The following is a 22,415-nucleotide window of genomic DNA, read 5'->3' as shown; positions in this document are numbered from 1 at the left end:
CAGGACCACAACAGTCTCACAACCCATGCTGAAAATGAAGGCACCTTAATTTATAAAGGCTATTCCTAAAAGTTCAGCCAAATTTCAAAGATGGTGCTTAAGCTCTCCTGAAAGCATCACTTCCCAGTTGTAGGGGTAGAATTCAACAGCCCAGCCAAAGTACTTGGGATTTTGTCAGTGACATCCAGGCTGCAACTCTCATCCCAATATAAGGAAAGAATACATGCTGAACACATCTCTTGGGTTTTAACATTCAAGTCTTTCTTTTCCTTCACTCAGCTCCTTCAGATCACAGTGACTGGCACTTGGAAACAAGGAAAGACAATTGGCAGGTGGTGTCAGTGGAGCCAGGGCAGCTCTAAGCATCCACCTGGCCACGCCAGCCCATTCCCTGCAATCCAGACAAACAGCAAGAGCGCTGTGTGGGAGGCAGTGCCCCTTGTATGCTACCAGTACAAGCACTCACACATAAGAGAGGTTTACTCACATGCACTAACAAAGTAGTATCACTGTCTATTTGCACAACACATAAGTTGTAGATATTTATTAGTTAAACCTTGATAAGCAAGTGGTGAAACAGCACAATTTATCCACTTCCAGAAGAAGAGGAAATTGAAACAGAAAGGCAACAGGATTCCTAAAGGAAAAAAGGACAGTAGCATCTCAGAAATTGCTGCCTGCTTCTTCCTCCCAAACTGTGCAACACACCACAGAAGTGCCTTATTCAACAAACCATCTGGTTATTAAGGGATGATTTCTAATACCTTTTCCCATGTTCAATTGCTATTTTTCTCCTCAAAAAGGGTGTCAGGAAAGTGAAAGGCTCAAAGGCATCTCAACAAATACTTTTCACCACAAGCCATCTGCCCGGCGGCCTGCACAATCCCCAAGAGGATAGGCTCCACACTTCAAAGGCTACCAGCCATGCACAGCCTTGCTGGTGACCTGGTCCGAAAGGCCAGACTGTGAGTGATTGGTGTCAGCAGACTGTCACTGTCAGAGGGGGAACCCCAGAGCAGGATTAGTGGAGCAGGACAGCATTCACTCCAGCTCTTCCCTTCTAAGAAACACATTTTTGCCAGTCAAGTCTTTCACCAGTCTGCTCAGACCACGCCGGCAAGAATACTTGGGCTCAAGTCTACTGATGTGAAAAAACTAGCACAAACAAGAAAGCAGTCCAGTTGGGTTTTATTCAGTATTTCATGGAAACGTTACAAATCACAATCACATTCTAGGTATTTATTACTTGTTTCATTGTTTTCATATCTCTGAGCAAAATAAGACCCCTAGCTGTATGTTATGGTATCAGATCATAAAACAAGCCTCTCTTCCAGGCATTGTAAAATATTAATAATGTAACTTCTTTCATGAAATGTATTTCTTTCAGAGATATATTGCAGAAAATACAGTTTCAAGGAGTGCTTATGCTTTTCACACCAGACAGAGCTGGCTCAATTTTTGTAAACCCCACTTACAGGACTGCTGCTTGATGAACCTGAATAACTTCAGCATAATAGGAAATTATGTCAATTGAAAAATACCTTTTGAAAGAACTTGTTTGTTCATTCTTAAGGTTCTTTTCTTTCTTTCTTTCTAGCTTGCTTTCTTTCTTTCTCTGAAAGCAGAGGCTTCACTGTGAGCAACATCAAAATTTATTAAGGGTCACAGCCTATGAATCAAGAGTACAGAAAAGGCAACACGCTTTTTTACATCAGCTGCTTTAACTACTCCAAATATTCCAGTTCAATATCTGCAGAGAAAGTGCTGTTAGTCCCTTTGGTACTCTCAAAACACTGAACTTATACCTCTACCACACTTTCTCAATATATTTTACTGGGTTTAAGACTTAGATAATTTAATTACAGTATTTTTAGTAACATTACTAGTGGAGGAATTTGTATTTTTCCTAGCTTCTTGTCTTAATGAGAATTTCAGATAGCTCCAAGACCTTGCACTCAGAGAGAGTAACATATCAGATTCCTAATAATGAAATCTAAAGCCTCCCACCCCAACAAAACAGGTTCAAGTTCACCCAAAGCCCCCATAGACACAGTATCCAATCTGGCAAAACACTTTAGCACATGCCTAACTTCACACATGTGAGCAGGCCATTGACTTCTGTGGGACAGCTCACACATGCAAAGTTAAATACATGCATAAGCACAAAGGTCCCAGGCCACGTGATGTTTCCCTCTGGGGCTCATTACTAGCTGTGTGCACCAAAACCATCCCCAGTACCTTCCATACCTCTGATGGCTGCATAGTCCCACATATGCGGTCAGGGCGAGAGAAAGACCATCAGAGATGGGATGAAACCACCTCCACCTGCACCGCCAGTTCTGGTACCGCTCCCTGCTCAGAAGGAGGTAAAGAGAATGCCCTCTCCAAAATCTACAGCACAGGCAGGGGTTGTGAGCCTCTAATATTGCCAGGCACTTCCAAACTGCTCTGTACAAGCACAGCCTCAGCTTCACTGCTGCTCTGCTTTCCAGAAGCAGATAGGAAAGAGGGAGCACAGCTTTTGGCCTCCCATCCCTCCGTGAGTCAGCTTGCAGAGTGTGCTGGGCAGGAAGCACAGAGAAATAAATTGCTTTCTTCAAAGCGGCAATAAATTACTGGTTTGCATTTGCTGGAAAGAGGATTTATACTCACTCTCTGAACTGGTGTAGAGAGATTATAAAGTTTTTTCCAACACTCTTCATGCTTCTTTGCTTTTGTTTCGTACAAATAACTGGAATTGAACTATAAATACTTCAAAAGTATGACGGTTGCAAAGGTTTCTGTACATTCAGTCCTATCTGTGAAAGAAACATCTTTCTTTTCAAGCTTCTTGGCTGCTTAGCAGAGCAAAACAGGTAGAATTTATTTTTACAGAGCCCGATCAAGACCACTGTGTACAGAAAAGTATCTCTAGGTCTAAACATCTGGCAAAGGGTATGGCAGGCAGTAATCTCCATATCTGCTGAGTCACTGCTGGCATCATCATTTGTGGCTGAGCAAAAAAAAAAAAAAAAAAAAAAAAAAAGCTGTATTTTCATCAAAGTGAAAATCTGTTTCACTTGATTTCAGGAAGTTGGTTCATGTGTTTTAGTCTAATGAACCTAAGTTTGCCTCATCTCCAGCTGAGTTGTGTGAATATAAATAAAGGTAGAACTAGCCACAGCGCAGTCACAGATGTTACGTCGGTGAGTGCTGTAGCTGAGCCTGACTACTTAAATGGCACAAATCACTGACCCTTCCCCAGCAATTTCTGCGTGCAGTACATTCAGACCCATTGAAAACAATCTTCCACTCTCTATTATCTCCCAAAGCTATTTTTAGGACCATAGTGAGATATGAACTGCTTTTTTCCACTGAGGGAGGCTGTGACTTTTAAGCTGGTTGCAGCACTTGTACATACCACCCATGCTCAAACAAATTCCAATGGGCTCTTGCAATACTGTTGTGGAGAGTCAAAAAACCAGCATCAGGACAGAGTGAAGTTCCCTGAGAAAGGGAAACCAGCTTGTTGCCGCTGAGTGCTTATGTCAGAAACGACGCTTAAAGAAAATTATAAAAAAAATTTTTGAGGGGTGAAGAGGGAGGGGAAGGTTAAATACACATAAATCTCTCCTTTCTGAAAGCTGTGAACTGAATCCATCCCCACCCAGCAATGGGAAGTGGGTGAGCCCAGCCAGTTTCACAGCTCTGCTTCCTTTCTTTGAGACTCGAAGGTGGGAAGTGCAATGTGCCAAGTGCCAGTGGGGTGTGGAGGTAAAGAATGGGTTTACCAACCAGGGGAGAAACAGAAAGGGAGGGCAGAGGATGTTTGGGGGTGGGGAGAGAAAAGGTACATTGTTCTTTCTCCAGCTCCACAGGGCCAAGTAAGAAAGAATAAAGTCTGGCACCATATAATGTTTTTTCCAGGGGAATCTCTGCCTATGGCCCTTGGCCCAGACATCACCAAGCCAAGAGTAAAAGAAACACAGCTACAAAATTGTGTGGTCCCAGAGGTGGCTGCAATGAAATGATAAGGAGGGGGATGCTGATAATGCAGTTGTATTGAAATGGCACTTCCAGAGATTGCACAAAGGAGAAAAAAGAAAGGTGGGGGCGGGCTGAATAACTGTCTAACTGGCCTCTGGACCTTCCAGGTGGGAAGAAGGAGCCATGGACAGATATTCCTACGGGGAAATGAAGCATCCAAAGGGTTCTGAAAAGGTATCCTCGTGAGGACTTATTTTTGTACTACATGATTATACCTTTGCTGAGTCCATTTCTTGAAAAAAAGTTATCTTGATGTTCCAGCCCTAGGCCAGATGCAGTACTAATGCTCAGGCAGGACGTGTCATTCTAAGAACAAGCTTCTGCACAGTCATAGAAAACATTTCATGCAGTCACTGAAAAGCTGACAAAAGGCCAGTGTGAGTGTAAGCAAAATTAGTGCCTGGCGTTGTGCAATCTGCTAAGATATCTCTGAGAGCTCTCCCTTTCAGGGAAAGAGTAAGGTTGACACAATGCCATTGTTTTGGAGACTGTTAGTTTTCACATCCTAAAAGCCAGACCATCTCCATGGTGATACTGCCTGGAAGACAAGCATTCAACAAAATCCTTATTAATTATTTATCAGCAGCCCAACTCTATTGTTTGATACCTTGGCAAACTATGCAGTAATTGGGGTAGTTGCACAAAGCAGTAACCGGTGCCATCTGCACCCAAGTGAGCCTTTGCTGATTTAAATCTCAGCTTCTGCTCATTACTTTGTTCCATCACATGTTTCTTCATGTCATGGATGTTACCAAGGACAAAACACAGTTACTGTTGTTGCAAGCCAGCAGCTGCACACACAAAGGGCAAGGATGCACGTGCCTCCATGCACCTCTCAGGTCCATGTGCTTGTATGAGGTATTTTTTACAGCTGCCTCACCCTGCATGGTAACAGCATACAGCAAACATCAGCATCTCCCTGCTTCATTCCCCTCTGCACAATGTACCAGATAGATAATATTTCTGAAAACCAAAGCTGATGTCACTACTTGTAAAGCAACTCACTCTTGTGCCAAGGTACTAGAAGTCCCAAGTAAGTGTGATAAATGTTAAATCAAAATTCTGTTTGCATAAGCTGAGGGACAGTGTGCCACTGTCTCTGTGAGAATGAAGGTATGATGACTTCAGGTTTAGTTTTCCTTTTCTGGTTCTGCTGGACATAGTTGCTGCTACCATATCACAAACGATGATTCACCAAGAGGAGAAGAGGAATTAACTATTCATGAACACTCAGCAAGGAGATTATATATTGTCTCTAGTTCCCCCTTTATTCACAGAGAACAATGTTTGTGGAATCAAGTTTTTATGAGCAGTAGAAGGTACCGGATGAACACATTCATACTGTACATATATAAAGTGAGTGCCAGGAGGAACATACAACACCCTTCCTCCACTTCGTTCCTCACTCCCACATACGGTGCTTGTTATTAGGATTTGTGAGCACATTTCTTGAGTAACAACTGCCTTACTGGGAAATTTGCATCCTTTCATTGTCTGGTACCCACTATTCTCAGCTATGTATAAAAAGTCTGGCATATTTACACCATGCATTCTCTGACAAAATTCCCTGGCAGACCTTTTCTCATTTAATGCTGAGAATCCTTGCCTCAAGTCGTACGTCAGAAATATAATAAAAAACTTCTCCCTTCCCAAAGGTTTTTACACCACCTTACTGAAGTCCTAAGTCACAGCACTGTTCAGTTCTAGAAGAAAGATCCTACAAATAACCACCATCCCTAGCAATAATGTTGTGTTTCCCATAGTGATGCCTCAAGTTGCCCTTTCTCACCCCTCCCTTCTGTCCCAATAGCATGCCACCACAAATTTGCATCCACTTCAATCCTCCCTGATCCACAGTAAAACAAATTTGCTGTGGTAGGAATAGAGGTTGCAAAAGATTTGTTGAAAAGCAGAGATCTGACATGACCAGGTCATTAAAGATGTTTGCAGCTGTGTCTTGTCAAGACTGGAGCCCAAGGCTGGTCTGGCATCCTGAGAGAGTCTGTCATGTGCAGACTTCACCTTCCTGGAGAAAAGAGTGGGATTGCTTTTATTTTCTCTAATACATTTCTAAATGTAACTCCAAATCCTCCATATCATGCACAGACCAAGGGAAAGCCATCTCCTTTCCAAAGTCTAATAACTCACAAATATCCCATCCAACTACCTTCAAACCTTCAAGAAAAGTTCATGCTTTGGCACATAAGAAATCAGATCTGGAAAGAAACTGGGATAGGGGATTTCCTCAAGCCAATGGATGTTCATAACAGTAATTAAAAAAGGAAAAAAAAAATGCTTTACAGCCTCAAATATGGATCATTCTCCTTAATAGATGTTAACCAGCACTGAATGCCACATTCACTCTAAAGATGAAAACTGCATTTACAGTTAACTTCTAGTGAAGTTGCCAAGCAGATGTTTATTTTTGGCTTCCACATTTACCAAAGCCAAATGCTACACTGAGTTGGGATTTCAGAAAGCCTAATTGCTTTTCTTCCAGGTTACAATTTTGTTGGAACCAAAAAGGGGGGAAAAAGGACAGGAAAAAAAAAAGCAGAAAAAAAGAGCTGACTTCACTTTTAAATAGGAAAAAACCTGGTAGCATCCGTTTCTATCATGTCTGTTTATATCATAGTTTAAATGAGGTTAGACTTGTGCAATCATTATTGATCAACTTCCAAACACAGCATAGCTCCATCCAGCACATGTGCAAAAGAGGGAAAGTCACTGAAAGCAAATCCTGTGTCAGTCAGTCTTTTAACTTCTGCAAACCTGTGTGCAGACTGTTTAGCACTAATTAAATTACTGGCAAGTCAGGATAAAGAGGAGTGAAAGAATTCACAAGCCCCAAGTTTACTGTTCTCAATGTTACATGGATATTACAGATCCACTCTCCAAAAAACTGGAAGATAGATTTCACAGCAATTTTGGAGCTCGATCTCACAGCTACCACAGCTGCTGATGTAATGCAAAACACTAACCTGAGGCAGCAGAGAGGGACTTTAATTCAATGTTGTTTTTTCATTGTGAATAAGCAGTGAACCACACTGAAGTAATCTTCCAAAGTAGGAGTGCACACTGTTCAAGGCATCAATTTGGGGATGAAACACAAAACCAAGATCTTGGCTATGTCATTATAAAAAGCGCTTTATGACTTAAGAAGACAGGTATAAAGTCCTGGTGCCTGGATCTAGTTCCAGTTTGAAAATTACACAGTCTCCTGTAATTCCTCCAATAATTTAAATTGGAAATGGGGTTATTCACACCCTCTAAGCAACTGCTGCAAACTGTTACAATGTGCTGCTAAATAATTGTAACCTCAGCAGTTACCAGAGTCTCTAAAGTGATTTTACAGGTTTAGGCAAAAGGTACTACACCAGTGCAAGGCTGTAATTCATATTAAACAAGGAAGAGGGTTAGACATTGTTTGAACTCAGAATCATTCTTTTTTCCCAAGAAGCCACCTCACAGCACATTTTCATTCATTAGTAGGTTCTGCCTGAGAAATTTGGGGATAAATAAATATAACTTGGCTTATTGTCTCTTTTTCACTGAAGCTTCTCTGAGTTCAGAGAAACCTCAGAACCACTGAGAGCTTTGCACATCTTTACAATGCCTCTTCCACCACAAATGTGAAGTCAGCAAGTATTTTGGATCTTTTGATTTTGCTCTCTGGTCCTGCAGTCCTTCAGAGAAAAAAAAAAAAAAAACCTAAGTGCTGTTTCACCATGAGTATTACAATAGTACAAGGAAAAAACTTGAAAATAGCCCTTTTTAAAAGAAATGTCTGTACTTTCAGGCACCACAACACTCATCAAAACCCAACTGTTCGACCACCTCAAATTCTTAATTAACAGAATGGAATTTTTAAGTGTGGAGAGATTTTTAAAGCTGAATTTATAGATTTTAGTCTTTTTGATTAACATTGATGAACAAGGATTCATTGTGCAAAGATGGTGGGCCACAGAAATTATATGATAGAGGGTGCACAGATGTGTTTAAGCAGCACAGTTGGAAGGGCTAATGATGCAGAACTATCAGAAGCACCCGTATCTAGTATACTTTCCTAAACTGATCTAAGGTGGATCAAAATATAAGCACCACTTCTTGGTGGGAATCTACCAAACCATAAACCCACATCCTATGTGGAAAAATACTCTTAGAAAACAGAAAGATTGGCAATCGTGTATCAAAGCCTCACCCAGATTATTTTGCTCCAGGACTTACAGATCGATTTGCAATATTAAATTTGTTTTTGTTAACACACGGCTTCAGTATTACATTGTTCTGCCTGGATATTACCTATTTAATGGTCCCTTCTGGGAAGGGACCATCTTAGAATTTATGATGGAATGTGGTAGAATTACTACAGCGGGAGTTCGCTAAGATTTCTTCCCCATCCGTCTCTGATTTCTGAGAAATATTTATAACCCTGAAGGTAGAGGAACCTCCTGTTGTTCCTGTCTATTTATTGAAAGTAAATTACCAGGGCCACCCTAACAGCTCAGCGGAGAGAGTAACACAGGAACAGGAACACTCTTGCTCCCTGCAGCCAGCTGGGCTTGGAATGGACGTGATAGGGCGAGGAATGAATTACACTTTCCTACAATTAAGTGGCTGGCGACCCAGCAATTCTGCAGCTTTAAATGCATAATTCCAGCTTTCTCTGCTAGAAGAGGAGTTCACAACTACAGGCAGTTGTTCTAAGTAGTTATGAGGAGACTTAACTTTGGAGGGGGAAAAGCACAAAGCAATTATTTTTCAGGATGGAAAGCATTTGCCTAAGAACTCCCCCAGACCCTGCAAGCTCCAGGACTGTTGCCCCCTTCTTCAACATGCACAAACACCTTTTTTGGCATGTGTTTTGGCTGGAGTCAGTTGAACAAGCGAGAGTTAGAACTCATGTTTCTGGGATCCCCTTGCCAGAAGCTGTTAGGTAGTGTAACAACAGCAGTCCAGGCTTCCCACTTCACCCTGCCAGTGACCTTCGCACAGACTTGGACATATCCCCTTCCTCAGGGTGAGGAGCAATTCCCTCTCATGCTGCTCGGTCCAGAAACTCATCTCAGCAAATACCACAAATCATGTCAGACCGAGCAGGACTATTAAAGCAGTGCTGCATAATGTGAATTGCTGTCCACAAGGGACCGGACCCAGAGACTGCCTAACCCACTTTGTTTAACTTTCTAGTTAAACAATCCTGAAAGGGGAAGCTGCATTGCTGCTCTGGAAATTACAACTTTAATCTCATTTGAACCACACATTCCTCAGTTAAACTGCAGAAATAATTTAAGAACCAACTCCCAAATAAGATATTTTTCTACATTTCCTACATTTCCTGGATATATATTATTTCGGATGCTGTGAAGTAAAAGCAGACTTATTAATTTACCCAGGTTAAAGTTCTTCCAGTAGCCTCAATAAACTCTAATGTCAGGCTAATTACATGCATTTCACCATTTTTGCATATTCACATTGCTCAAAGCAACACCACACAACACCAGTGGAACATTGATCTCTTCCAACTCAACCCCACAAACCATCCGCGCATATTGCATTCATCACTCGCTCGCACTGCACTGCCCATGGCAGGAATCCATAGTGCTTCCCTGAAAACAGAGCAAGTTTCATTTCCCTTCCTCAGGCATGCTTTAATATAGCTCTGAGGTGCCAGCTTTTACTGGGTTATTTAAACAGCATCTAGCGTTTTGCTGGGCAGATAAGAAGAATAAGCTGGGTGTGCAGTAAAACAAAGATATAGTTGTTTGTGCCAAACATTGAGTTTATGGCAATACTTCATAGGAATTATTCCCCATAACAACTGAACTGTCATATCCTACAACTAGATCCCAGGCAAACTCCCAGCTGAACTCACGACGGCTGCTGTCTGATGTGCTCTACATACAAACACCCAAAACTAACCAGATGTTCTCTGTGTAAAACATTTGGTTTGAAACATGCAGTGCTTCTTTCCAAAAATCCATTACATTTGTTTAATGGACTCGCACAGTTCAACTAAAATATCCTGGAGCAGACTGCAACTCTACTCTACAAGCCCCATCTGCAAAAAGAAAAGAAGAGAAAGAAAGAAAAAGCAAATGAGAATGCTTTACATGATTTATGCTGTCTTTATGATCAGCCAGTTCATAAAATACAAGCTCTGCTCTACAGACAATAACACAAATCGTTTTCAAGTGTATTGTTTAGTCCTTGCCTGTGTTAAACAAATATTTCAATTGAAACAAAGGGCCGAACTCGACTCTTCAGCTTACAAGTGGTAATGCAACTGAGGGCAGCATTTTACTCACGTACATCACAGGGGATGCAATTTTTTGTTTTATGCTCAGAGTGAGTGAGTAATGACATCCAATAATGATAACCAGTTACATTCACAGTTGCAGAGTTTTCCTTTCATCCAAGAAAGGCTTGAAGAAGGCTGAAGTACAGCATGAAATCCTTCTCCCTGGTGAATTCCTTGTGAGCAATGCATAACCCACAACGAGGCCTATCACAGGTTCCCTTAGACCGCATTTATATAATAAAATGCCAGACAGAATGGAAGAATACTTTGTTTTACTGAAACATTGGTAGAAAACTCTCAAACTGTACATAGAAAAAAACCATGTAGTTGAGAAGGATAGCTAGTCTCTGGCCTGGATGCAAATGCACTGCACCGTCTAGCTAAAGGCCCTCATTCCTGCCAGGTTGTGCTGAGACAGCAGTGACTGAGTTGTATCAAGTGGCGCCCAACAGTGAGGAGTCGTCTCCAAGGCACAAGAGATGGTGGGCTTTTGAAAAATTGGCACCATCCCTTCCAAGTGTGACTAAAGCCATGGAAGAGGACATTCATTTTAAGAGCAATTTTCCTGAGACACTTTTACCCACACAAGGAATGGCTCAGCACAGTGCTGGAGCTGTGGTCGACCTCACTTCTCCCCATGGCTCCACCACACACTTTCTAGATGAACCTCAGGGAAACCACTTCTGGATGCCCAAAGCATGGCTGTAACAACTGGCTCCTACACGAGTTGAAGCTTAAACCCACAGATCACCTTTTAATTATTTTACCTCATTTTAGTACCCAGAAGAGAATAAAAAAATGACAAAGGAAGTAGCATGAAGGATGCTGTTCCTCATGCATCCTGATTAAAAAGGTATCTTCCCAAGAGGACAATGTGAATGTCTCTCAGTTACATAACAAATCAGCTAAGCCTGCATTGCCCCCAGCAAGTATTTACAGGAATCTTCCAGGTTCTAGGCCACATGACATTAGAGCATGCACCAGATGGGAAGGGAAGGCTGCACTCTCCCCTCTTCTCCCAAAGGCTATTTTGTTTCCTCACACCAAAACAACAGCCTGCAGCTCTGCCCTGCTGAATCCGCAGCGCCAAGTGTCCCCAGGCACCTCTGGGCACCTTCACTCCTCCTTCCTGAGCTGCACTCTGCTGGGGAAGCCCTAATGTTTCATTTGTGCAGAGTGGCAAAAATATGCAAATAAGTGCCACTCTGAACATGTGCCTTGGAAGCTGCTTCTTTAACAAATGCTTTGCTGTCTCCCCCTGTCAGACTTGTGTGCAAAGGACTTAATCTTTTTGTGTCAACAACAAAGCATTGTTTAACAAAAAGGAACATTTTAGTTACCACACGGCTCAAAAAGGTCTTTCTACCCAACCCTCGTTGCTATCTTTTGTGATTAAAAAAATATTCACACTCATTTTTAAAATAACACTTGTACCTCAAATAAAGGGAGATATCTTTCACCATCAGGCCTTTAATAGAGATTAGCAATCTCAGCAGAGATCAAATGCCTTGTTGTGTACAGGAAAAATTATATGAAAGTTTTGAGATCTCCATCAACAGCAGGACCCAAATTTTTCTGATCTACCGAGCGATAGCTAAATTTAGTCCCTGAACTTGGTAGCTTTTCACAGGAACAATAATTTTTTTTTTTTAAGCCTAATGTTCCTTAAGTAGTGTCTTCATTCTGAGGCAGTGCTGCTCAAGGCCAAACACGCTGACTCAGCTCCACAGCCCAGCCAGACATTAGGATGACTGCAAGCCCCTCAAGCCGCCAGAGCTCAGAACAAAGACACTGCTCCAGCCTTCAGTCGTCCCGTACGCGGCTGCTGTGCCAGAGTAGCTGAGGGGCTCTGGGATCACCACAGGCCAACATTCCCCACCAAGGCAAGGGGAAGCACAGCCTGCCAAGCGCCGATGCTTCATCACAGAGGCAGCCAGCCCCACACAGCGTGCAGCAGACCCTCCCATTCACCAGGATGGCATCCCGGGGACCCAGCAGCAAGGGCTCTCAAGGCACCATGCTGAAGGCGTGGTGGTGAGGTGAACTGGGAAATGCTGACAGTGAGAAGGGAAGGCTGAGGAAGAATCCAGAAATTAACAGCTATATTAGGAGCATGTTAAGACCAGCAATCTCAGCTGCTGTGTTAATACTTATAAAAAACAAGACCCACATTTATTTTGTGATACTCACATTCACCTACAACTGGCTGGGATGGTTTCACACATGCCAGCCATGGCAACTCCTTTTCCCGCAGCTGCTCTGCGACTGGGTTTTTTTTAAGTGAAAGGAACCACCCTCAAGTGAAAGGAAATACCCTAAAGTATTTTATTATCTCCTACATTGGTAAGGATAGAGCTGGGAAAAGCCCATACTCGAGCAAGACCCAGGACTTCCATCACATCATGGACCAGTGGCAGCTTTAAGGACTGATGGCTCATAAACCATTAGAGCTAAGCAAGTCCCATCCATCTCTGAAGAGCTGAGAGACATAATGAGCTTACACCATGCAACAGTTTAACAGACTGAATTGAGAACTGGCCCATGGTCTGTAGAAATATAGAAATTACAGAAAAAGAACCACGGAAGATCAAGGGATGGCTACAACCTTGCCCCTCCACACTCTGCAGCACACAGCAAAGGTTGCAGGAGGGCCTCCACATCTACTGAACATCTGGCATTTCTGGTCTGGGTCCAGGATGTTTGATGGGTATGGCCAGACACAGTACACACACAGAGTACCTCACCATCCAAGTGTTCGAAGGTCTAGGATCCCCTAATTTATACAATGTACTATGCTGCCTGTGAAGACACGGTGATAAATATATTCTGTTTAAAAGCAGATACTTCTCAAATCATAACTTGCAGATGCTCAAAGTCTTTCATGTGGGTAAGACAAATGAGAGCCATAGAGACTGATTTTGTAGCCAGGGAGTACAGGAAGCAACAGCAGGAGAACACTATTGAAAGCCTGGATACACTTATGGCTTTAATGAATTGGTCATCAACTATAACAACACACATATGCAGTTTTTACCTTGCTTTGTAGTTCGCTCCCTGCCCTCCCCAGCTATTCCCCATATATCTAAGCAAAGTGGAAATTATTTTGAGTTTAGTTTATTAAATGGACGCACATGGTACTCACATCTGCTGGAAGATATTTGAGAGAAACGCTGACAAATATCATTTACATATTTAGTTGGAGACCTTTTCATCTGAGACATTTCCTCTGACATATCAGCTATCCTAAGTACATTGACCCATCAGTGCTAATGACAAGAGGTTTTTCTATAAAGCGTCTGGTACGCACCTGGGCGATTTAGGAACAAATCCTGACTTACGGAGGAGGCAAGAAGGACATTCTCTTGTAGGTCAGAGATTCCCATACCAACAGGCCCATCACTGGTGGCATGCAAACCATCAACACAGAACACCCGAGCTGGGCACTGCTGCAGCCTCCAGCCTTACCCAGGGCAGGTGCTGCTGAGGCTCTGGCCAGCACACTGAGTAGCCACCACCGGCTTTTGCTATCCATGCTGAAAGTGCCTATCCCACCGCAAGCCTGGGGGCAAACCTGCACCTCTGGCTTCAGAGAATCATTCAGAGCTGTGGCAGAAAACATTGCTTGGTCCCAATTTTTTATAGGAAAACATACAAGACAACAATAAGGAGAACAGTGTCCTGCTGAGAGGAGCGCAGTTGCACAGCAAGAGGAGGTGCTTTTGACATCAGCATTCCAGTTCATGTAGATAGAGAGTACATTAGCTTGGTACAGGAGGGAGAGACTAGAACCAGGCAGATGCCCATGCCAAACCAAAGGTCATCAACCAGTTTCTGAATGCCTGGTATGCAGGTTTTGGAAACATGTCCCATATGCTCTGCATTTGGATAACCATGGCAGTACACACGTTCACCTGCTGCTGTTCAAGGCTGATATACCCAGAGCTGGTTTTCAACCCACACATTCGTCATTCTTCCTTGGCACTGTTGTGGCCACCACACGCCTCCTCCCAATTCCTCACTCCAGCAGAGACTCTCTAGTTACTTATTTACCAGACAAAACACAGACTAACTAGAATTACAGTTCTGTAAAGAATAAACAATTGTTCACAAGAACTGCACATTCCACACGGTTTTATTCAACATGTATGACCCTGAACTACAATATATACAATAATTGTCTCCACATGGCAAATCCACATTGTGGTTCCTAAAAAAATAATAATAATTTTTAGAACACATGCCACTAAAAAATGCAGTACATTTTAGCAATATCTAATGAAAGACTTTGTACAAGCAATTTCCATTCTCTTGTGTTCTCTAGCACATGGTGCTGTGAAAACATTTGTAAATACAGTTAGGCATTTTACAGGGTTTTTAGCTGAAAGCTGCATTAAAAACATTGGCTCAAATTCTGTTGTGAAATTTCACATGTAGAGGTAAGCACACTAGGTAGGCATCAAGCCAAAACATGCCCTGTTCATTAGTCTAACATCCCCTTATCAACCCTTCCAGAAAGGAATACACTGAGACACAGGGAAGCTAATTATCGGCCAAAAATTGTTTAATCCCATGCAGGAGAAAAAAGATAAGGCAACAGTCTCTTGGAAACTTTTAATTTCTTCACCCGTAAGGAAGAGCAACATCATTCAAAGAATATCACTCGATCTTCACTTAAAGCTCAAAGAACATGCTGTTCTTTAATTTGGTAAAAGATTTGACAAACTAACATATTCAGATGACCCCCTACTGGCTAGTCATTAATTCAGACTTTCATACCACTGACCCATACTCCCCAGAACAAATCTGCTTCTCCAACAGAAATTCTTAGTGCAGAAAACTAGTATTCTGTTCTAGTGCCTTTCCCCTGATGACCTTCACGTTGTAATCAGTTATTTCTGTCTGCACCCCTTAATGTTAAGGTCTTCTTCGGCATTTCAATTATCCAAGTGTTTATATGAAGACTGCAGCAATTTGGTACAACCAGGTAGTAACTCCTGTGGTAATAAGCCCACAATATTCACTGTGAATTACATTAGAATATTTCCAGTGGGTTTTTTTCCATTTGCTGGTCTTTTTTTGCTTTTTTTGTCAAACTACAATCTCGGAACACATCTAATAGTTAAGGCTGGAACAAATAAAAAATTAACAGCAAAACTATTTTCAAGTTCATATACTCTTTCCAACTTCTATTCATTCCAGATCTAGAATTTCAATGCATGCAGAGGATGACCCGAGTTTCACTAACATGCCTTCAGCACCATGAAAACACCGTCCAGATTTAGTCACATTACGAGTCCCTAAAGGAACTCAGTTTGAAGTATTTACCTTAAATAAATAAATACATAATACACACATACATACGTGCATAAGATTTAGTTGATGTGTTTTGCAAGACTCTCTTTTGCCCTGAGGAGCCTCTGGCCCCATGTGAGTGAAGCGTGGCAGGAGAGGTGCCCGCAGCAGGCACCGCAGGCTGTGGAGATCCTGCTGGCAGCTGCCAGCTTGGAAGCAGGGAGCAAAGCCGCACGCCCTGCGCGGGTCACCACGCTGGCACGCACAACAAAAGCGGGAGGCAGTGGAGTACAAAAGGGCCAGGAACGGAGACCAAAGCTGGATGTCACACAGGGACAAAAGCCCCAGGAAAAGAGAGAGGCCAGGAGGCAGGACAGGCTGAGCTCTGCAAGAGGAGGGGTGTCATCCACAGGACCCTGATGTTACATACTCTGTATGTCTGACAAATCAGGTATTAGGTTGGGCACCCAACACTAGCTGAAACTTCTGCTGATTTTGGCTTTAATTGGCAAGTTTTTCCCTTTCTCATGTGTAAAATGGGATAGCAGTACAAGCTATTGTTACTATAATTGAAGTGTATTCTCATGGCTGTGGAAGCCACATTCACGAATCATGATGAGCAGTTCTGTCTGAGTACAGACACTTCACATCACAGCGGTGTTGTGTAAATACTTATACCTGTGTCTGCCACAAAAGGAAGACATCTTAGCAAGAGCAACAAAGAACCTCAAAAGAAATAAACAAAAACAGATTTGGACATGGTCCTGCAGAAAATGCACACTGAGCAATCACGATAAAAATCAATATGAAGCAGTGACCCAAGTTCTAACTGAAGAAGAAGTTCTCAGGGCAAAAAATGGAAATAAATTGTTAAAGATAAAAGAATTCACATGCATCAGAAGGATATTGACATTTTCTGTGATATCAACAGCACAGGTGAGAGAACTGGGACAAATGTTCCACCTGGTTTTCACTGCCCTTGGTGACCCACGAGCACACCTTTACCCTGTTATAAGGAACACTTAAAAACTCCACTGCAAACAAACATATGGCTGTGTAGCCAACAAGGCCTTAATTACTGGTGTGACAGAGCTGTCATTGTTGGTATTCATGTTTTGGGTTTGTCATGATATGGAGAAATACAATCAGCAAAGCAAAGGTCCTCCTTTCATGTAATCTGTTGCTGTTACAGGTTTCAAACACCTTGTGCAACCCTTCAAACTCATCAAGAAGCAGACCTGCTTAAAAGAAAAGATTTGCACTGCAGTTGTAAATAAAATTATTAGTTGCTTTTAAGTTTGAGGGGTTTTTACAAGATTTTCATTCAGAAACCAATTTCATTTGGCAACATCCTTCTACCTGCACTTAATATGCAAAAGAGATAAACAACAGACGGCAGCCACCACAACCTGACTGTCCAAATATGCACCACGTGCCTCTTCTTCATGTTGGGCTGCTGCTTGTCAACAGTTCCCCAAATAATTAACTTTCTGGAGGAACGGCTGGAGGAGAATAGTGCTTCCTCCACCTGCTGGTGAGGAGGAAGAAAAGATGTCATGGCTCAGGCAGAAAGCAGATGAAGGTGGAGGGGAGGCAGGCTCCTCTTTCTCCCAAGTGCAGCTTAGGGAGAGAAAGGCAGACAAACTTCCTGGCTTTTGCAAACAGCAAACAGAAAACGCCTATCTGTAATCTAAATTTGCATTCTAAAGAGTATTTACTCCAGTGGAATAATTTACTCAAAGAATCCAGCAGCATTTCCCATCTTCACACAGCATGCACGGAATCAACCAGAGGTGGTCAATATACACATTAAGTAAGGCTGAAATAAGCGTAACTGTGGATTTCTTGGCTAACAAACACTGAATACGTAACATGAACAGAAGTTACATTCTTTGGTTTAACATGTGCAAGATGATAAGTGGAAAAAACACCCACAGAAACATCAACATGAGTGTTACTTCACAGGCTTGAGATATCATCTCTTCATCCTTACACTTGCTAACAGGTGCCTTAATTTAAAATGTCATAAATTACAACTGTATATAATGAAGAAACCTTGCTGGCAAAACAGGGCACCTCATACATCATATACTGGGCAATACTTTAACTGCTCCATGCCTCATGCAATACTGTCTGTAGTCGCTGTGGCAACTAATGCACAAATTCACCTAAGTTGTTTCCAGTAACAAGCCAAATGTATCATACAATCTACCCTGGAGCTTTATGGCAGGAAACTTTATGATCACGTTCCACTGCATTATAAGGAAAGACAATGAAGTTAAAGTTAAGAGGAATAACAATTTGGATAAACCTGTAATCTGCTAACACGTGCCAAATACTACCTTCATTAAGTCAACAGAAATCCTGCTATTGATTTCCAACGGCACAGGATTAAAGCACACCTGTACTTTGCATTGAACTGTCTTCTCACCTTGGTTTTACTTTATTTACCTGAACCTCCCAGTTACTTCATTTCTGAGCTCTGTTTGTACAGATGAAGATAAATCCAAAGTTTGTGCCCCACATGAAAAGCCTAGCTAATCACACAAACCTCTTTATTAAATGCCATACAGCTAAAGAAATTCTTGACAGACAAGAGAAGGGGAAAGGCCAAACAGGAGAATTGCTTGAAGAAGACTGAAGAATGGGAACACAAGGTCCAGCTTTGCAACCTGTTACCATACAGCTTCAAGAACCTGCTTACTGCTGAGTAAAGAAAGAGATGATCAGCTAAACCAGTAGAAGAATGGGAAGCAAAGAGCCTGGACAAGAGCACCCTTAGGATTCTTGCTGCCAGCTGCAATAGGATTGGCATTGGACATGGTGCAACAGACAGTGACAGCCACATCCCCAGCTCTGCGCATCCCCCGCTCGACACGGCAGCATCTGGTCCAACCTGCTCACGGATGATGCAAACACTGTCACTAGTCAGAACTGAGGAAAGGGAAAAGAGGCAGAAGAAACAAAGAAAAACTGCCCCTCTCTGATCAGTCATCCCATCAGTTCGCTCATCTCACCCATGGAAAGGAATCAGTCTTCACTGTAACAGCCAGACAAGGGAACTGTGAGAAAACAAGAAGCATTTTCCATTCACCAAGATCTGGCTGGATTCCTGACAACTAGCTTTTATTCTGCAAGCAGACAAACTGGGGATATTTTACATACACTCACAGATGCTACAGTTCAAATAGACACGTCACACCAGGACTTGCCTGCAGACTAGTTAATAATTATGAAGTGCCACACGCCAAGGCTTGCATTACTCCAGTAAAAATCTCACACCCTGGTAAGGACTTGTTCAACTTCTACATACCAGCTGATACAGCAAATGTTACATTTTTATTGCTTTTAAGATTGCATAGGTATTCGGATTTTCACTCTCTCCATCTCAAGATGGCATTAGCCACATAAATTCAGTCCAGACCATAACATCCAAGTATCCTTTAGCTGCGCAGCTGAAGAGCTTGACAGTTAGCAAAACAGGAAAGATCTGGTGTGTTGTTAGGTTAGATGAGACACACATCTACTCTACATCCTTTCCTCCGTGAGGGCTCTTTCCAACCCCAAATCTCATGGCACATTACTGTCATCTTTTTTTTGTTAATTTCTCAACTCCTTGAAAAGAGATGTTTTCAACTTATTTGCTTATTTGCTACATTCTATAATGTGACTCAGAACTAATCTACTTAAAAAAATAATAGTTAGCATATAATATAGCCCTGAAGCTTTTGTTAGCCTGAAGTTTTAAAACAGCTAAGACAGCAAACTTTAAAAATCATGGACTTAGAGTGAGCATGTGCAGAGATGTCCAGCCTCCAAATGAGCTAATAAACTGAAAGCATATATGATATGAGTCTCCAGCTTGGCTGGAACTCTCATTTTCACTGTCGACACAAAGATATTCAGTCGCAAAGTAAGTGTTCCTTATTAAAGTCATAGTATTTCAAATTTCATTTTCTGTTTTACAGATCCTTCTGCCTCTGGGTGCCTGTCAAGCTCCCCAGCAACTGAAAAGGAAAGATACATGTAACATCACCAGGGAAATGCCTTGCTTTTAGATGAAGCCTAGTATAAACTCAGTTAGCGTCTTCAGGATGAAGACCTCTGCAGAAAAAACACCTATTTCTTTAACACAACAACGCCTGCCTCTCATTCGCCTGCCCTCTGTGGATAGTTACGTATTTCTGGGAAGGAAAAACGACAATAATTCTGACTAATGTGAACATTGCTTCAATTGCATTTCTGTGCCCGGCTGGAGCGCTGCACCAGCGAGGAAATGCTGAAGCTGAGTTATTGCTGGACAATCCCCGGGCTGCTTGAAGTCTCGAGCCAGCCGGCACCGCTGAGCAGTGAAATGGATCGTAAAAACCAACGCGGTGGGTTGCAGTCCCTGCAATTTTTTTAGGTGTCAGCAAAGTTCAGGTCACGAAAGTATGATCGAATCATGGCATTTTTAACCAGAGAGGCAAAAGTTTTCCCTTCTGACAGCATTTTGTGAGCGGTGTTGTTCTGCCAGGGGATGTGACAGGTTTCTCCAAAACGTACATTTCCACTGGGGAAAAAAACTATTCACAGTGGACCCGCACGTAAAAAAAAAACAGAACAAAAACAACAAGCCACCCAATTTTTCCAGTAATAACACATCCCTTCAAAATGTACCAATGCGCTACTGCAGTACCTCCACCACTCCTCCCAATGAAAGTCTCTCCGCAGGGTTGGTACTCTGAACAAAGCCCCGGACCGCGGGCACGGGTGGGATGCTGAGCGGATCCCCGCCTCGCCACAACCCGCCAGCCCCGCACAGGACGGGCTCCCGAGGGGATGCACCCGGCCGGCTCTCTTCCGAAATCGGCGTTAGAATCTGATCTTAGATATACTGTAAATACAAGAGAAAGGGGCAGAGAGAAGCCGCTCCGCCTTCCTTACCACTCTGCCAGAGAACCTCTCGATGGCCCGCTTGACTTTGCCATAGGTGCCTTTGCCCAAGGTCTCCTGCAGCTCGTAGCGATGCTTCAGATTGTGCTTGTGGTGATGCCGTTTCACCCCCTGCTGCTTCCTCGCCGCCGTTATCTCCGGGGACGGAGGCGCCCCGACCGACTCCTCCATGGCCGCCGCTGCCGCTGCCGCCTCGCCGCCGGGCGGGCCGGGGCCGCAGGAGGAGCGGCGGGGCTGCGCGGGGCCGGGGCTGCTGCTGCCGCGGGCGGCCGCCTCGGCGCCCTCCATGCCCGGCGGCGGCGGGCGCCGTGTGACCGCCCCGCCGGCCTCGCCGCCTCTGCCTCGGCCCCGCGCCCGCTCCGGCACCACGGGGCGCGGCGGGCGGGGCGGGCCGGGCCGGGGGGCGGTGGCGGCGCCCCCGCTCTCCGCCCCTTCCCTGCCGCCGGCCCCGGCGGCGGCACCGGCGTGGGGCGGCCCCTCCGCCCGGCCCGCCCCGCCCCGAGAGCCGCGGGTCGGGCGGGGACGGCGGCCGCGGGGATCGCTGCTAGCGGCTCTCCTTTGTGCGCCGGGCGGACGGGGGTTCCGCGGCGGCTTCCCCGGCCCGCTGGAAGGCGCCTCAGCGCGGCCGAGCCCCGCGCCGGCGCGGCCCCGGGCTGAGCCCCCGGGCCCCGCGGAGCCGGGCTGAGGCCAGGCGGAGCGCCGGCCCCGGCGGTCTGGCCTGTGCACCTGCGGGGACGGCGGGCAGCGCCTCGAGCCAGCCCGCACCCAGTTACGGCCTGGAAAGTTTTTCCAGAAAACGTCTGATTTTCCCCATTCACCAAGCGGGCGAGGGCTTCCTGTGGGGTTTCCATGGTGGTGGAGCTGGCGGAAAAAGTCAGGCACGCCCAGGTGCCGCTTGTCCTTGGCATGGGCGGGCACTGTTTGCCTGCTCCGCAAAGTTTTTGCCTGTGAGAAACCTTTCTGGGCCCAGTCCTGCCGTGGTTGACTTGCAAATCTGTGCCAAGAGCTGAGGAACACCTCGTGTGTGCTTTCGGGATCTTTGAAATACAAAGAATGCATCGGTTTTACGTTTCCTTCATTTTAAAGTAAAGGTTATTTCTTTCACAAAGCTTGAAAACTTAAACCAATACAGACATATGAATTGTTGCCAAGGTTAAGACGAATCAAATGTTCCCTTTAGAAAAGAAGCCATCCCCAAGTGCGTGGCCAGAGAAAGCAGATGATCGCTTGTAGCAGAAATGGGAAATGTGCATGGGGTGGAATAATTCTGGCATTCTCCACTATGGCCAGTTTTCTGAACCAACACAAAGGCTTTCAAGTGAGAGACTTGGTTCAGTGTCTCTTCCCCACTGACAGTTAAGGTGCAGCGTGATTGTCTGCTCTGCGAAGGTAACACACAGATCTTTTAAAATCTTGTTTGTGGTCATAACAATATCAAGGTACAGAACTTCAGGAGCCAATAGCCCCATCCCTCCAGTTTGCTGGGGAAGTTAGCACAGGAGCTGATTCATGTGCACAGAACTTTTACTGGCTGGCTCCTGCAAAGGCTCAGGTCTGTCAAAGGTAACTAACTATGGAGCGTCAAGGTGATGGGATGATGCCCAGGCACCAGCTTTGGTGAGGATTCTGCTTTGGTTCCTCTAACTCACTGGGCCTGCGTGTAAAGCTGGACTTCTGCAAGGTTTCTTCCTGAGACTGTGAACACTCTGCCTTGAGGTTGCAGCCTTAGCCTCTCTCACCTGAACTTGAAAACAGAAGTTTCTCTGTAATTACATCACTACACCTTCATTTTAGGATCAGCAAAAGTGTCCAGCTGGCTCAGGGCAAGTCTGCCTAGTGCAGAACCCTGTTCCTGGCAGGA

The 22,415-nt window shown here is 44.1% G+C and overlaps 1 protein-coding gene across 3 annotated transcripts in view; it reads right to left on the bottom strand.

Annotated features, from left to right (window-relative positions):
* The window catches only part of NUAK1 (NUAK family kinase 1), a 46,524-nt gene extending 25,682 nt beyond the window's left edge, over positions 1–20,842 (bottom strand). Inside the window, exon 1 of one of the 3 annotated variants that reach the window (XM_040062052.1) lies at positions 20,546–20,842. In XM_040062052.1, the coding sequence (XP_039917986.1) occupies positions 20,546–20,842 (297 nt within the window). Of the gene's footprint in view, positions 1–2,247; positions 2,265–15,688; positions 15,810–20,545 lie in introns of those variants that run through there. The other 2 variants (XM_040062053.1, XM_040062055.1) reach the window with 2 other exon arrangements.
* Positions 20,843–22,415: the final 1,573 nt, after the last annotated feature.

Source organism: Hirundo rustica, chromosome 4 (assembly GCF_015227805.2).
Source record: "Hirundo rustica isolate bHirRus1 chromosome 4, bHirRus1.pri.v3, whole genome shotgun sequence".
In the NCBI taxonomy this organism is placed as follows: domain Eukaryota; kingdom Metazoa; phylum Chordata; class Aves; order Passeriformes; family Hirundinidae; genus Hirundo; species Hirundo rustica.
This window is presented reverse-complemented; position numbering and strand designations above follow the sequence as displayed.